At 37.9% G+C, this 14,891-nt stretch overlaps 1 protein-coding gene across 1 annotated transcript; it reads right to left on the bottom strand.

Moving 5' to 3' along the window:
• Positions 1-281: 281 nt before the first annotated feature.
• Positions 282-2,975, bottom strand: LOC127104077 (uncharacterized). Its single transcript, XM_051041291.1, has 6 exons — positions 1,527-2,975; positions 1,280-1,419; positions 1,075-1,179; positions 912-978; positions 528-623; positions 282-437 (listed from the first exon to the last, which is right to left on the bottom strand). Exons 1-6 carry the CDS (start codon positions 2,973-2,975, stop codon positions 282-284), a joined length of 2,013 nt encoding a protein of 670 aa, XP_050897248.1.
• Between the last annotated feature and the right edge of the window lie 11,916 nt (positions 2,976-14,891).

Genomic DNA, 14,891 nt, shown 5'->3' with positions numbered 1-14,891 from the left:
ATATATATATATATATATTATATATATATATATATTAATTTATATATATACTAATTTAATTTATAAGTAATTATTATTATTTAAATTTTTTTGAAGAATTAGGGTTAATCATGTTAAGGTTAATTTATCAATTATAATTAGGGTTTATTGATCGGTTATAATTAGAGTTTGGTAGTCATACATAACAAAATTCCCTATTCATTAAGAAAAAAATGCGACCACTAATTAGGGTTAGGTAGACTGGTGTACAACCCAGATCTTTTCCTATAAATAAAGTGTATCTATATATAAGTTTTTTTTAATCGCTTCTGTTTTGTCATTAAATCTTTCTTTTCCTGGTTCTCTTGCTCTTCAACCTTTTGCAAAAAGAATTGAGCCCAAAGTTGTCGGATGTGATCAATTGACTCTTTTTCATATGATGAGGTGTCTGTGAATATCTGCAAGTTCAAACATATAATAAATTAAACAACTACATGTTAAAACAATAATTTACATGTTTTTCATTAAATATATGTAATATAAAATACCTCATTGAATCTTTCAACAATACAAGCATCAATAATGTCAAACATATTTTTCATGACATAATATCCACATGCCCATCCGTTATCTTGTTGATGCCCCTGCATATAAATTTTAGTTGGTTCAGAGCATGTACAACTATAATTTTATCACCATAAGTGCAATTCAGTAATAAATATACTACATGTTTATAATGATAACTTACAAATATATCACTTGCAATTATAAAATCGGAATTTTCTTTTTCTTTATCTCATTTATAATAATATAAATAATCAAGATATATGGGCATTTAATACCTCTTTATAAATGGTATCTTTCAAGAACTAAAAAATCAAGCCAACACACCAGTATTCCAAGAAACGACAATATAGTAAAACAAATCTTACCATAATATTCTTCCAATTAGGCTTCTTCTTCTTAATACCTCTTAATAAATGATAACCTTCTAGAGCTCTGATAAAAGAGTTGTCAACGAAGTAAGTTATAAATATAAAGACTATGTGTACAAAAATTTAGTATAAATGATATCTCTCTATTTAGGCTTCTTACCCCTCCAATATGACCTTAATATTTTTCTTAGGAGATCTGTTTAATGAACAAAACCAAAAAATAATATTATCTTCAGGACAAATGACAAACAATTGCCAGTGATTGCTGTAAATTTACAAAAAAAAAGTGTTAGAATCAATAAAATTTAAATATTACAAAATAACATATGAAAAACGATAAAACCTTGAAGGAAACATGTACTTACCTATTTAGCAATGGTCCTAAATAACATTTTTTTGGCTCTCCATCCAACTTATTTTGTATGTATGTTTGAATAACTTCGGCCGGTTTTGTGTGAACTAGTATCCTATTTGGATCGAGAAACCCAAATAGTTTGTTGAAATTCTTGGAGATACACATGGAAGGTCAAAGAACACTGAACTCTTCTTCCATATATTATTACTTGTAATCTTTTTTTGTTTTTTTCCAAAACTAACACTTATGTTCCTCACCCGATGATAGACTTCTTCTCCAGTTAAGGCCTTTGGGGCAACTTTATACTCTTGATATCCATTAAAAGCCTTTTTCAATCTTCGATATGGGTGATTATGATTAAGAAATCTTCGGTGTCCAAGGTAAACAGTCTTTTTTTCTTTCTCTAATTGATGGTAGCATGTATCTTTTTCACATATAGGGCATGCTTTATGCCCCTTAACTTTATAACCAGACAAGTTACCATAAGCTGGAAAGTCATTGATGGTGCAAAATAACATAGCCCGCAATTTGAAAGTTTCATTTGAAAAACTATCAAATACATCAATTCCTTCATCCCACAACTTTCTTAAGTCATCAATCAACGGGCTTAGATAAACATCTATGTCATTTCCTGGTTGTTTTGGTCCAGAAATCATCATAGATAACATAACATGTTTCCTCTTCATGCACAACCAAGGAGATAAATTATAGATAATCAAGAGAACGGGCCATGAACTATGGTTACTACTTAAACTACCATATGGATTCATTCCATCAGTAGAAAGTCCAAGCCTAAGGTTTCTTGGTTCAATGCCAAAGTCTGGAAATAAAGTATCAACCTTCTTCCATTGCAAAGAGTCGGCTGGATGCCGAATTTTTCCATCACACTTCCTTTCTTCTGCATGCCATCTAATATTCTTCGCATCATTTAAATTACCAAACAATCGCTTAAACCTTGGAATAATTGGAAGGTACCATAACACCTTTGCTGGAGGACCCTTTGTGGTCACATCACAACCTTCATCATCACTCTTCTTCTTATAGCGTGATGTCATGCACTTGGGACATTTTTCTTTCTCTTCATTATCTTTCCAATACAATATGCAGTCATTAGGGCATGCGTGTATTTTCTTATATTCTATACCCATTGGACATAATATCTTTTTTGCCTCATAGGCCCGGTTCGGCAACATGTTTTCTTCCGGTAACATTTCCTTCAACAACTCTAACAATTGTGTGAAGCTTTTATCTGTCCAACTATTAATCGCCTTCAAATTGAACAATCTTAGCACAGCCGACAGTCGTGTGAAGTTTTTACAATTTGGATACAAAGGGATTTTACTGTCATTGCAAAGAGTATCATGTATATTTGCCCGTTGAAAAGAGTCTTGTCCAATATCACGGATCATATCTTCTAGACGATCACCCATCTCTACATCAAACTCTTCTTTAGGAGAGGCCTTTGGCGCGTCAGACAATTCACCATGCCATATCCACTTTGTATAATTTTGACAAATCCCGTTAACTCCTAAGTGTTCCCATACGATGTGAGCCTCTAAAGGTGCAATATTTACACACTTAGCACAAGGACAGTGAAATCTTCCATTACTTTCAGGAAGATTAGTTTCAGCAAATTTCAAAAACTCTAACACTCCTTTCTTATACTCCTCGGATAGGCGATTTTTTTGCATCCAACTACGATCCATAACTATGTAAAGAACAAAAAGAATTGTAGTTAAAAGATGCACTTACAAGTATAATACAACTAGTGTTTCTTATAAATAATACAACTAGTCTTGTGAGGAAACCATAATTTTGATCATAAATGTGTTAAGTTAGTGACAACTAAATTGACAACTAAAAACACAGTTAGCAAACTAATTTTACAAACTCAGAAGCAAAACTAGCGAACAACGCTGAATTATAACAAACACTTGGTTCTAATTTCCAAACTGAAAACTAAATACTATTGTTTAAGGTTGAAAAGATAATAAAACCTTTCCCTGTTATACTCCTTTTTATTTCCTTTTCTTTTGGATATCATGCATCTCATTAAATAGTGTATTAAAATCAACATGAAAGGAAGTAAAAACAAAAATAAAAGTGATTCAAAAAGGTGTTCAAAATGACAATCTGAACCAATGCACAAAACAATCAACACAACCAATGCACAAAACAATCAACACAACATCAAATATGCATATCAAGCTTGGTGAAGGTGGTTTTGGTTCTGTTTATAAGGGTATATTGAGCAATGGAATGGCAATTGCAGTGAGAGACTGTCGAAGTATTCTGGACAAGGCATAAAAGAGTTTAAAAATTAAATGAGGTTGTTTTGATTTCAAAACTCCAACACAGAAATCTTGTGAGGATCTTAAATTGCTGCATTCAAGGAGAAGAAAAGATGTTAATCTATGAGTATCTGCCTAACAAAAGCTTAGACTTTTTCATTTTTGATAAATCTAAAAGCTCAAAGCTAGATTGAAGAAAGAGGTTCGATATTATCTGTGGCATTGCTAGATGGATATTATATCTTCATCATGACTCGCGATTAAGAATAATTCAGAGACCTAAAGGCCAGCAATGTTTTGTTGGATTCTGCATTGAACCCCAAGATTGCAGATTTTGGTATGGCTAGAATGTTTGGTGGAGACCAAATTGAAGCAGTTACGAATCGTGCTCGCCCGAACAACAAAAATTGCTGCTTCTGTTTCTGCACTTATTGTTGGTGCAATTATATATGGTGTTACCAGCCTGGAAAGAATGAGTTTATTTATGGTATCACAGTCTCAGCTACAGCTGTAACACCCCGATAATAATAAAATAATTATTTAAATTGAGTTAATAATGTAATTATTAATTTAATTGAATAATTAGAAATTTTATTATTATTATTTTGGAATAATTATTATTATTTGGAAAATATATATATGTTGGAATAAGGAAAAGTTCTCATTTGGAAAAGCATTTCACGTGAAAACAGAACAGAGAAGCATCGTGAGAGAAAAGGGAAAAAGGGCAGAGAAGAGGAGCTGAAGAGCAAAGGTTGGAGAACGAAAGCTTGAAGCTCAAAGATTCTGCCGGATTGTTAAGGTAAGGGGGGTTTATCGTCGATTGATGGGTATTTTGGGATAATATGTAATGGGTAGTGAGAAACCGTTGAATCGACCCTAATTGGGATTTGGAATGCTGAAAATTTGTGATGAATAGGTTGAGTGAAAACCGTAATCAAATTGATGATTGTGTGTGTAATCAAACCGATAAATTGGTGATGAATGGCGACGAGTAAGTTTGAGTGGGAAGGGTCTGGGATGGGCACATGAGATCCCTGCCCAGAGAAAACGCGTCTGGTGAACTGTCATGTTCACCTAGCGAACATAACCTTCGCCTAGCGAAGGAACGCGCCTCAACCTCGCCCCAGCGAGATTGAGAGGTTTTGCTACTGTAATGTTCGCTGTGGACTCGCTGGAGCTTCGCCTAGCGAGTGAGTGCTAGCTGTGTTTTTCACCAAAACAGAATGAGTTCGCTATTACCTTCGCCTTGAGCTCGCCTAGCGAATTAATTTACCAATTTCCTGGAGCTGTTCGCCTTGAGCTCGCCTAGCGAACCAGAGCTTCGCCACTGCCTCGCCTAGCGAGCAAGGCAGAAGAAGTGTTTATACATGTGTTGCTGAGGTGTTTCATACATGTGCTGAGGAAGTGTTTTATACATGTGTGATGATGTGTTGATACCTGTATTGATGATGTATGATGATATGCAAAATGTTGTGAATGTATATATTATGCATGTATTTGTGAATAGACTATTCTATGGCTTAGAGTGTGAGCATGTGTCTATTCTTAAATTGTTGTTGAGGTTGCATCGCTAGATGATTAGCATGCATATTGTGGCCTTCGGGTGGTAGCTAATTCCCATGGTGAGGAATTAGTGAGTAAATCATTTTGATTGTTGTTGTTAATGTTTGCATGCTAGGTGATTAGTGTGCATTTCATGGCCCATTTGGGGTGGTAGCTAATTCCCATGGTGAGGAATTAGTGAGTGAGTCACTATGTCTCAAATGAGTGGGACTAGTGAGCTTGGTAGCCGTGCCTGGATTTGGACGGTGAGGTTGAACTATATGTTCACAAATAGTCGGTACCGCATGCATGGAGTCTCATTGCATAATAACTGTATGGCATATAATATGAATGGATGTATTCCAGTATTATATGTGTGTTGTGTGTTGTGTTGTTGATGTTGAGTATGGTTGAGATTATATATATGCTATATGTCATTGTTGAATATGATGTTTGAACGGATACTGCCGTTGCTGAGTGTGTAGTCTGGTTAGGGTGAATTAATGTGTTAATTACTTAGCATTACATGTTGTTCTATAATGCTTATTATATTGATTGAGGAACTCACCCTTACACCTATTTTTCAGGTAACGAGAAATGAGTTGAGTAGAAGCTAATGCTTGGAGTCTAGAGTAGTTCTTATGGGTCATGCTCTGATAGATGTAACATCGGGAGGGGATGTCTTAATTGATTTGATATTGTTGTTGATGATTTACATGTATTGTGTTACATGTTTTACATTGAGTTGAATTTTATTCCGTTGCGAATTATGCAAAGAACCTTATTTTGATCAAATAAATGAGCATGACAGGATATTTTAATGATTTTTGTGAAATGATTGTGTGACACCCTTCGGGGCATAATTACTCTGATGAATACATTGTTATTTTAATTATAATAATTTGGGGTATTTAGAAGGGTGTTACATTAGTGGTATCAGAGCATAGTCGGTCGTGTCGAGTCGTAATTATTCTGTTTTCCCTGTACGGGATAGGTGTTGTGTAACCCTATCAGTACTTATTGTTTTAGTTTGTTGGGTTTTCAGAAAAGAGATGGCTGGAAGAGGTAGAGATGATGCTGCGATTGCTGAGGCCCTGGGTATGCTAGCTGGAGTACTTGGAGGAAGCCCGAATGTTGCGGGAATGGGAGCTGCTCGTCAGTTGAGTGAGTTCCAGAAGAACAATCCTCCAATGTTCAAGGGAGCATACGATCCAGATGGTGCTCAGAAGTGGTTGAAGGAGATTGAGAGAATCTTCAGAGTAACTGAGTGTGCTGATAACCAGAAGGTCAGGTTCGGTACACATATGCTGTCAGAGGAAGCTGACGATTGGTGGGTTGCTACCCGCACTGAGTTGGAATCTGCTGGGAATACTGAGATTACTTGGACTGTGTTCAGGGAGAGATTTCTGAGGAAGTATTTTCCAGAGGATGTCAGAGGAAAGAAAGAGATAGAGTTTTTGGAATTGAAGCAGGGTAACAGGTCGGTTACTGAGTATGCTACGAAGTTCACCGAGCTGTCAAAGTACTATACTCCCTATAATGAGGCTGCTGGAGAATTTTCGAAATGTGTGAAGTTTGAGAACGGGTTGCGTCCTGAGATCAAACAAGCTATTGGATATCAGAGGATCAGGGTGTTTTCTGATTTGGTTGACTGTTGCAGAATTTTTGAACAGGATTCCAAGGCTAGAGCAGAGAGCTATCAGCAGAGGGTTGATAGGAAGGGTAAGAATCAGATGGATCGTGGAAAACCGTATGCAGCTGGCAAAGGTTTTCAGAAGCAGAATGGGATGAGGAGGCCTAGTGGGGGAGACTCTAGTGCTCCTGCTAAGTGTTTCAAATGTGGAAAAGGTGGTCATTTGGCTGCAGATTGCCGGTTGAAGACTGTGACTTGTTTCAACTGTGGAGAGTTGGGTCATATCAGTCCACAATGTCCTAAGCCGAAGAAGGAGAATCAGTCAGGAGGCAAGGTTTTTGCTCTATCAGGTTCTGAGACTTCTGCAGATGATCGTTTGATCAGAGGTACGTGTTATATTAATGGCTTTCCTCTTATAGCTATTATTGACACAGGTGCTACTCATTCTTTTATATCTGTGGATTGTGCTGTGAAGCTTAAATTAGAGATATCTGAGATGCGTGGAAGTATGGTGATTGATACTCCTGCAAAGGGTTCAGTGACTACTACTTCGGTTTGTTTGAGTTGTCCTTTGAATATTTTTGGTAGAGATTTTGGGATAGACCTTGTGTGTCTTCCATTAGTGCAGATTGACGTTATCTTGGGTATGAACTGGTTGGTGTTTAACCGAGTTTATATCAACTGTTTTGATAAGACTGTGATATTTCCTGAGATTGAGGAAGGAAAGAGTTTGTTTCTATCTGCAAGGCAGGTGAATGAGGAAGTGGCAGATGGGGCAGAGTTGTTTATGCTGTTAGCGACTTTGGAGGCTAAAGATAAACTGGTGATTGGTAATCTAGCCGTAGTGTGTGATTTTCCTGAGGTGTTTCCGGAAGAGGTGAATGAATTGCCGCCAGAGCGTGAAGTGGAGTTCTCGATTGAGTTGGTACCTGGTACTAGGCCGATATCGATGGCTCCTTACCGTATGTCTGCTGTTGAGTTAGCTGAATTGAAGAGTCAGTTGGAAGATCTGTTGGATAAGAAATTTATTCGTCCGAGTGTGTCACCGTGGGGTGCACCAGTGTTATTGGTTAAGAAGAAAGAAGGTACTATGAGGTTGTGTGTGGACTACAGGCAACTGAATAAAGTGACGATCAAGAATCGGTATCCTTTGCCGAGGATTGATGATTTGATGGATCAGTTGGTTGGTGCGAGTGTGTTCAGCAAGATAGATTTGAGATCTGGGTATCATCAGATACGTGTGAAAACTGAAGATATTCAGAAGACTGCTTTCAGGACGAGGTATGGACATTATGAGTATTCTGTGATGCCTTTTGGTGTGACTAATGCGCCTGGAGTATTCATGGAGTATATGAATAGGATTTTCCATCCGTACCTAGACCAGTTTGTTGTGGTGTTTATTGATGACATTTTGGTGTATTCGAAATCTGAAGAAGAGCATGCTGAGCATTTGAGAGTGGTTTTAGGAGTGCTGCGAGAAAAGCAGTTATTTGCTAAATTGTCTAAGTGCGAATTTTGGTTAGAAGAAGTTAGTTTTCTTGGTCATGTGATTTCAAGAGGTGGTGTTGCTGTTGATCCTTCTAAGATAGAAGCGGTATCTAAGTGGGAAGCTCCGAAGTCTGTTGCTGAGATTCGAAGTTTCCTTGGTTTGGCTGGTTACTATAGGAAGTTCATTGAGGGATTTTCTAAGTTGGCGTTACCGTTGACGATGTTGACTAGAAAGGGGCAAGCATTTGTTTGGGACTCAAAATGTGAAGAAGGTTTCCAAGAGTTAAAGAGAAGGTTGACTACTGCTCCTATTTTGATATTACCGAGTTCGTCGGAATTATTTGAGGTTTATTGTGATGCTTCATTGTTGGGTTTAGGTGGTGTGTTGATGCAGAATAAGCAGGTTATAGCTTATGCTTCGAGACAGCTGAGGGTTCATGAGAGGAACTATCCGACGCATGATTTAGAGTTGGCAGCTGTGGTATTTGTTCTGAAGTTATGGAGGCATTACTTGTATGGATCGAGATTTGAAGTTTTCAGTGACCATAAAAGTTTAAAGTATTTGTTTGATCAGAAAGAGCTGAATATGAGACAGAGGAGATGGTTAGAATTTCTGAAGGATTATGACTTTGGTTTGAATTACCATCCGGGTAAAGCAAACGTAGTGGCTGATGCATTGAGTCGGAAATCATTACATATGTCTATGTTAATGGTTAAGGAATTGGATTTAATTGAGCAGTTTAGAGATTTGAGTTTGGTGTGTGAGAGTACTCACAATAGTGTTAAATTGGGAATGTTGAAGTTAACAAGTGGTATTTTGGATGAGATCAGAGAGGGTCAGAAATCTGATATGCTTTTGGTTGATAAGTTGACTTTAGTAAATCAAGGTCAAGGTGGTGAATTCAGAGTTGACGAGAATGGTGTTTTGAGATTTGGTAATCGAGTGTGTATTCCGGATGTTATAGAACTTAAGAAGAGTATTCTGGAAGAAGGACATCGTAGTGGTTTGAGTATTCATCCTGGAGCTACGAAGATGTATCATGATTTGAAAAGATTATTTTGGTGGCCGGGAATGAAAAGAGAAATTGCAAGTTTTGTGTATTCCTGTTTGACTTGTCAGAAGTCGAAGATTGAGCATCAGAAGCCGTCTGGGCTAATGCAACCGTTGTCTATTCCAGAGTGGAAGTGGGACAGTATTAGTATGGATTTTGTTTCTGGTTTGCCGAGGACAAGTAAGAATCTTGAGGCTATTTGGGTGATTGTTGATAGATTGACGAAGTCGGCTCATTTCATTCCGATCAGAATGGATTATCCGTTAGAGAGATTAGCCGAGTTGTATATTGAGAAGATTGTAAGCTTGAATGGTATTCCGTCGAGTATTGTTTCAGACAGAGATCCTAGATTTACATCGAAGTTTTGGGAAGGTTTGCAGAGAGCTTTGGGAACTAAACTGAGATTGAGTTCTGCATATCATCCGCAGACTGATGGTCAGACTGAGAGGACTATTCAGTCACTAGAGGATCTTTTGAGAGCTTGTGTTTTGGAAAAAGGAGGTGCTTGGGATTGTTATTTGCCTTTGATTGAGTTTACCTACAACAATAGTTTTCATTCGAGCATTGGTATGGCACCGTTTGAAGCTTTGTATGGTAGGAGATGTCGGACACCTTTATGTTGGTATGAGTCCGGTGAGAGTGCTGTGGTTGGACCGGAGATTGTTCAACAAACTACGGAAAAGATTAAGATGATTCAGGATAAGATGAGAATTGCTCAGAGTCGTCAGAAGAGTTATCATGACAAGAGGAGGAAGTCACTTGAGTTCCAAGAGGGAGATCATGTGTTTCTTCGTGTTACTCCGATAACTGGTGTTGGTCGAGCCTTGAAGTCGAAGAAGTTGACACCTCGATTCATTGGTCCTTATCAGATTTTGGAGAGAATAGGAGAGGTAGCCTATCGTATCGCTTTACCGCCGTCGCTTGCGAATTTGCATGAGGTTTTTCATGTGTCTCAGTTGAGGAGGTACATTCATGATCCGTCGCATATAGTCCAAATAGATGATGTACAGGTGAGAGATAACCTGACTGTTGAAACATCACCTATGAGGATCGAGGATCGAGAGTTGAAGCAGTTGCGGGGTAAAGAGATTGCCTTGGTGAAGGTAGCTTGGGGAGGACCAGCAGGTGGCAACGTGACTTGGGAACTGGAGAGTAAGATGAAGGAATCTTACCCAGAGTTGTTCGCTTGAGGTATGTTTTCGAGGACGAAAACTCTTTTAGTGGGGGAGAGTTGTAACACCCCGATAATAATAAAATAATTATTTAAATTGAGTTAATAATGTAATTATTAATTTAATTGAATAATTAGAAATTTTATTATTATTATTTTGGAATAATTATTATTATTTGGAAAATATATATATGTTGGAATAAGGAAAAGTTCTCATTTGGAAAAGCATTTCACGTGAAAACAGAACAGAGAAGCATCGTGAGAGAAAAGGGAAAAAGGGCAGAGAAGAGGAGCTGAAGAGCAAAGGTTGGAGAACGAAAGCTTGAAGCTCAAAGATTCTGCCGGATTGTTAAGGTAAGGGGGGTTTATCGTCGATTGATGGGTATTTTGGGATAATATGTAATGGGTAGTGAGAAACCGTTGAATCGACCCTAATTGGGATTTGGAATGCTGAAAATTTGTGATGAATAGGTTGAGTGAAAACCGTAATCAAATTGATGATTGTGTGTGTAATCAAACCGATAAATTGGTGATGAATGGCGACGAGTAAGTTTGAGTGGGAAGGGTCTGGGATGGGCACATGAGATCCCTGCCCAGAGAAAACGCGTCTGGTGAACTGTCATGTTCGCCTAGCGAACATAACCTTCGCCTAGCGAAGGAACGCGCCTCAACCTCGCCCCAGCGAGATTGAGAGGTTTTGCTACTGTAATGTTCGCTGTGGACTCGCTGGAGCTTCGCCTAGCGAGTGAGTGCTAGCTGTGTTTTTCACCAAAACAGAATGAGTTCGCTATTACCTTCGCCTTGAACTCGCCTAGCGAATTAATTTACCAATTTCCTGGAGCTGTTCGCCTTGAGCTCGCCTAGCGAACCAGAGCTTCGCCACTGCCTCGCCTAGCGAGCAAGGCAGAAGAAGTGTTTATACATGTGTTGCTGAGGTGTTTCATACATGTGCTGAGGAAGTGTTTTATACATGTGTGATGATGTGTTAATACCTGTATTGATGATGTATGATGATATGCAAAATGTTGTGAATGTATATATTATGCATGTATTTGTGAATAGACTATTCTATGGCTTAGAGTGTGAGCATGTGTCTATTCTTAAATTGTTGTTGAGGTTGCATCGCTAGATGATTAGCATGCATATTGTGGCCTTCGGGTGGTAGCTAATTCCCATGGTGAGGAATTAGTGAGTAAATCATTTTGATTGTTGTTGTTAATGTTTGCATGCTAGGTGATTAGTGTGCATTTCATGGCCCATTTGGGGTGGTAGCTAATTCCCATGGTGAGGAATTAGTGAGTGAGTCACTATGTCTCAAATGAGTGGGACTAGTGAGCTTGGTAGCCGTGCCTGGATTTGGACGGTGAGGTTGAACTATATGTTCACAAATAGTCGGTACCGCATGCATGGAGTCTCATTGCATAATAACTGTATGGCATATAATATGAATGGATGTATTCCAGTATTATATGTGTGTTGTGTGTTGTGTTGTTGATGTTGAGTATGGTTGAGATTATATATATGCTATATGTCATTGTTGAATATGATGTTTGAACGGATACTGCCGTTGCTGAGTGTGTAGTCTGGTTAGGGTGAATTAATGTGTTAATTACTTAGCATTACATGTTGTTCTATAATGCTTATTATATTGATTGAGGAACTCACCCTTACACCTATTTTTCAGGTAACGAGAAATGAGTTGAGTAGAAGCTAATGCTTGGAGTCTAGAGTAGTTCTTATGGGTCATGCTCTGATAGATGTAACATCGGGAGGGGATGTCTTAATTGATTTGATATTGTTGTTGATGATTTACATGTATTGTGTTACATGTTTTACATTGAGTTGAATTTTATTCCGTTGCGAATTATGCAAAGAACCTTATTTTGATCAAATAAATGAGCATGACAGGATATTTTAATGATTTTTGTGAAATGATTGTGTGACACCCTTCGGGGCATAATTACTCTGATGAATACATTGTTATTTTAATTATAATAATTTGGGGTATTTAGAAGGGTGTTACAACAGCAGCAGAAACAACATGTTGGTGACCAAAGTCATCTATACGAAAGTTTCATCCTTCTGATGAGCAGCATGTAAATTCATCTATACGAACCATATTTTACAGGGATGATGTAAGTGAAGGACATTTTTATCAAGTTTTACTCTATGAGTTGGACGCAATCCGGAAGGCATGTCCTCCCTTAGAGCCAAACTGTCAGCCTCCAGTAACTTTCATCATTGTACAAAAACGGCACACTATGCTGATAAGAAGCACTTACCTCATCAAACAGTGCACTGTGTATAGCCCAAAACAAACCGCCGGCAGTATCTCAGTCTGGACTACCGAATGCTCCTGAGGGCCAACAGGCATTCTACCGAACTCAGGATCCTGGCACATATACTCATCCGGTTCTTGAGACTGCTGTCATTGAAACACTGTACCTTCCTGTGTCTGCTTCTCAGATAGTACAGACACTTATTCAGATTGTTGTTAATATACAACCAACATTGATCCAGGACAGCTTATGGTCATTTTGGTGATGCAGTTCATTTGGATACTACATGCAGAGCTAACCAATATAGAGTGTCATTTGCTCTTTTTACTGGAGTAAACAGTCATGGTTAGTTGGTTTCATTTGGTTGTGCATTCCTTTTTGATGATTCTGAGGCCTCCTTTTGTGGCTCTTTAAGACATTTCTCATGGCAATGAGTGACCGACAACCTGTCTCAATAATTACTGATCAAGACAGGGCCATACAGAAGGCAATTTCACAGGTTTTCCCACAAACTCGCCATTGTATTAACAAGTGGCATGTCTTGAGAGAAGGCAAGGAAAAGTTGGCCCATGTGTGTCTATTGCATCCAAATTTTCAGGGTGAACTTTATAATTTCATTAACATGACAGAAACCATCGAGGAGTTTGAATCATCTTGTAATGTCTGCAGATACATTTGATGATACAGAAGTCAATAATATCAGTTTGAAGATTAGTGATTCACTGGGAGATTTGACTAAATCTCCAACCACTAGAAGTTCTCATGTTTATGATGGCAGTGTCTCTCCTAATGATGTGATGGACGAGCGGTCGCTCGGTCATAATTTATATTCTTTTGAGGGAGGCTCCAAATAAAGGAAAGAAATATAAGTATTATGGGATACCAATGGAAACATTTTTCTCCTTTTTGAGTTCTGTTATAGTGTTTCAGATAATGATACCCATATCTCTTTACATCACAATGGAGTTGGTTAGTTTGGGCCAGTCATACTTCATGATTGAAGACATGGATATGTATGACCCTAGCTCTGGATCAAGGTTTCAGTGTGGATCATTAAATATAAATGAAGATTTGGGTCAAATACGCTATGTATTTTCAGACAAGACAGGAACACTAACAGAAAACAAGATGGAAGAAGAATTATGGGAGCTTCTTGGTTACTACTGATAATAGTTCAACAACAGCTGTTATTCCGAAACAGAGATGGAAACTCAAATCTGAAATTGCAGTTGATCCCAAACTAATGAGCATGCTGCATAGAAACTCAAATAGAGATGAAAGAATAACTGCTCATGAGTTTTTTTTCTTACATTGGTTGCTTGTAATACTGTGATTCCTATATTTACTAATGGTGGATTTTCTGGTTGTGGAACAAGTGAATCAAATGGATATGTAGAATGCATTGATTACCAAGGTGAATCCCCTGATGCAACACAAGGCTTACTGTGAAAATCATACTAGAACAGATCAAAGAAGTATGAAAATCTTGATGGATCAATCACTGCAAACTTCTGAACAACAGACGTGGTTACAGAAATTTCTGGGGTACGATTTCAAGATTGAATATAGACCAAATAGCTTACCAAATAGCTTACCATATGCAGACTCATGAACATAAAGAGCAGGCATGCTCTGTTAAGCAGGCTTGCGACAAATCCAACAATCCTAATATAAAAGAACAGGCAGGCTCTGTTAAGCATGCCAGCAAATTCCAATGAAAATCCCATCTTGGAATTGTCGTTGGGCTTGGGAACTCGCGGAAAATGCCTTAAACGTTCAATCATAACATTGATACTACAATTTTAAATGAAAATCAAACAAGAAGCTGAAACATACTCAAACTGTTTCAGCATTACACAATCTGTGAAAGAGATCAGAATAATAGAACCATACGAAAATATACAAAAACTGTTTCAATGTTAATTCCAAACAGAACCAATGCACAAAACAATCAACACAACCAATGCACAAAACAATTAACACAACATTCAAAATCAACCATGTGTTCAAATATTATAGAGGCAGTGGGAAAAAGATTTACCTGATTGTCTCAAACTTGCAAATCAATAACCCGTTGTTGATGTTGCGTTATGTTTCTATGGAGATGAAAAAACCTTCTTCGATGAGTCGTCGAGCAGCTGCTAGTAGCTTTCGTAAAGATCG

The sequence above is a fragment of the Lathyrus oleraceus genome, chromosome 7 (genome assembly GCF_024323335.1).
Source record: "Lathyrus oleraceus cultivar Zhongwan6 chromosome 7, CAAS_Psat_ZW6_1.0, whole genome shotgun sequence".
Lineage (NCBI taxonomy): Eukaryota > Viridiplantae > Streptophyta > Magnoliopsida > Fabales > Fabaceae > Lathyrus > Lathyrus oleraceus.
Note: the sequence above shows the minus strand (reverse complement) of the source record. Positions and strands in the feature narration are given on the sequence as shown.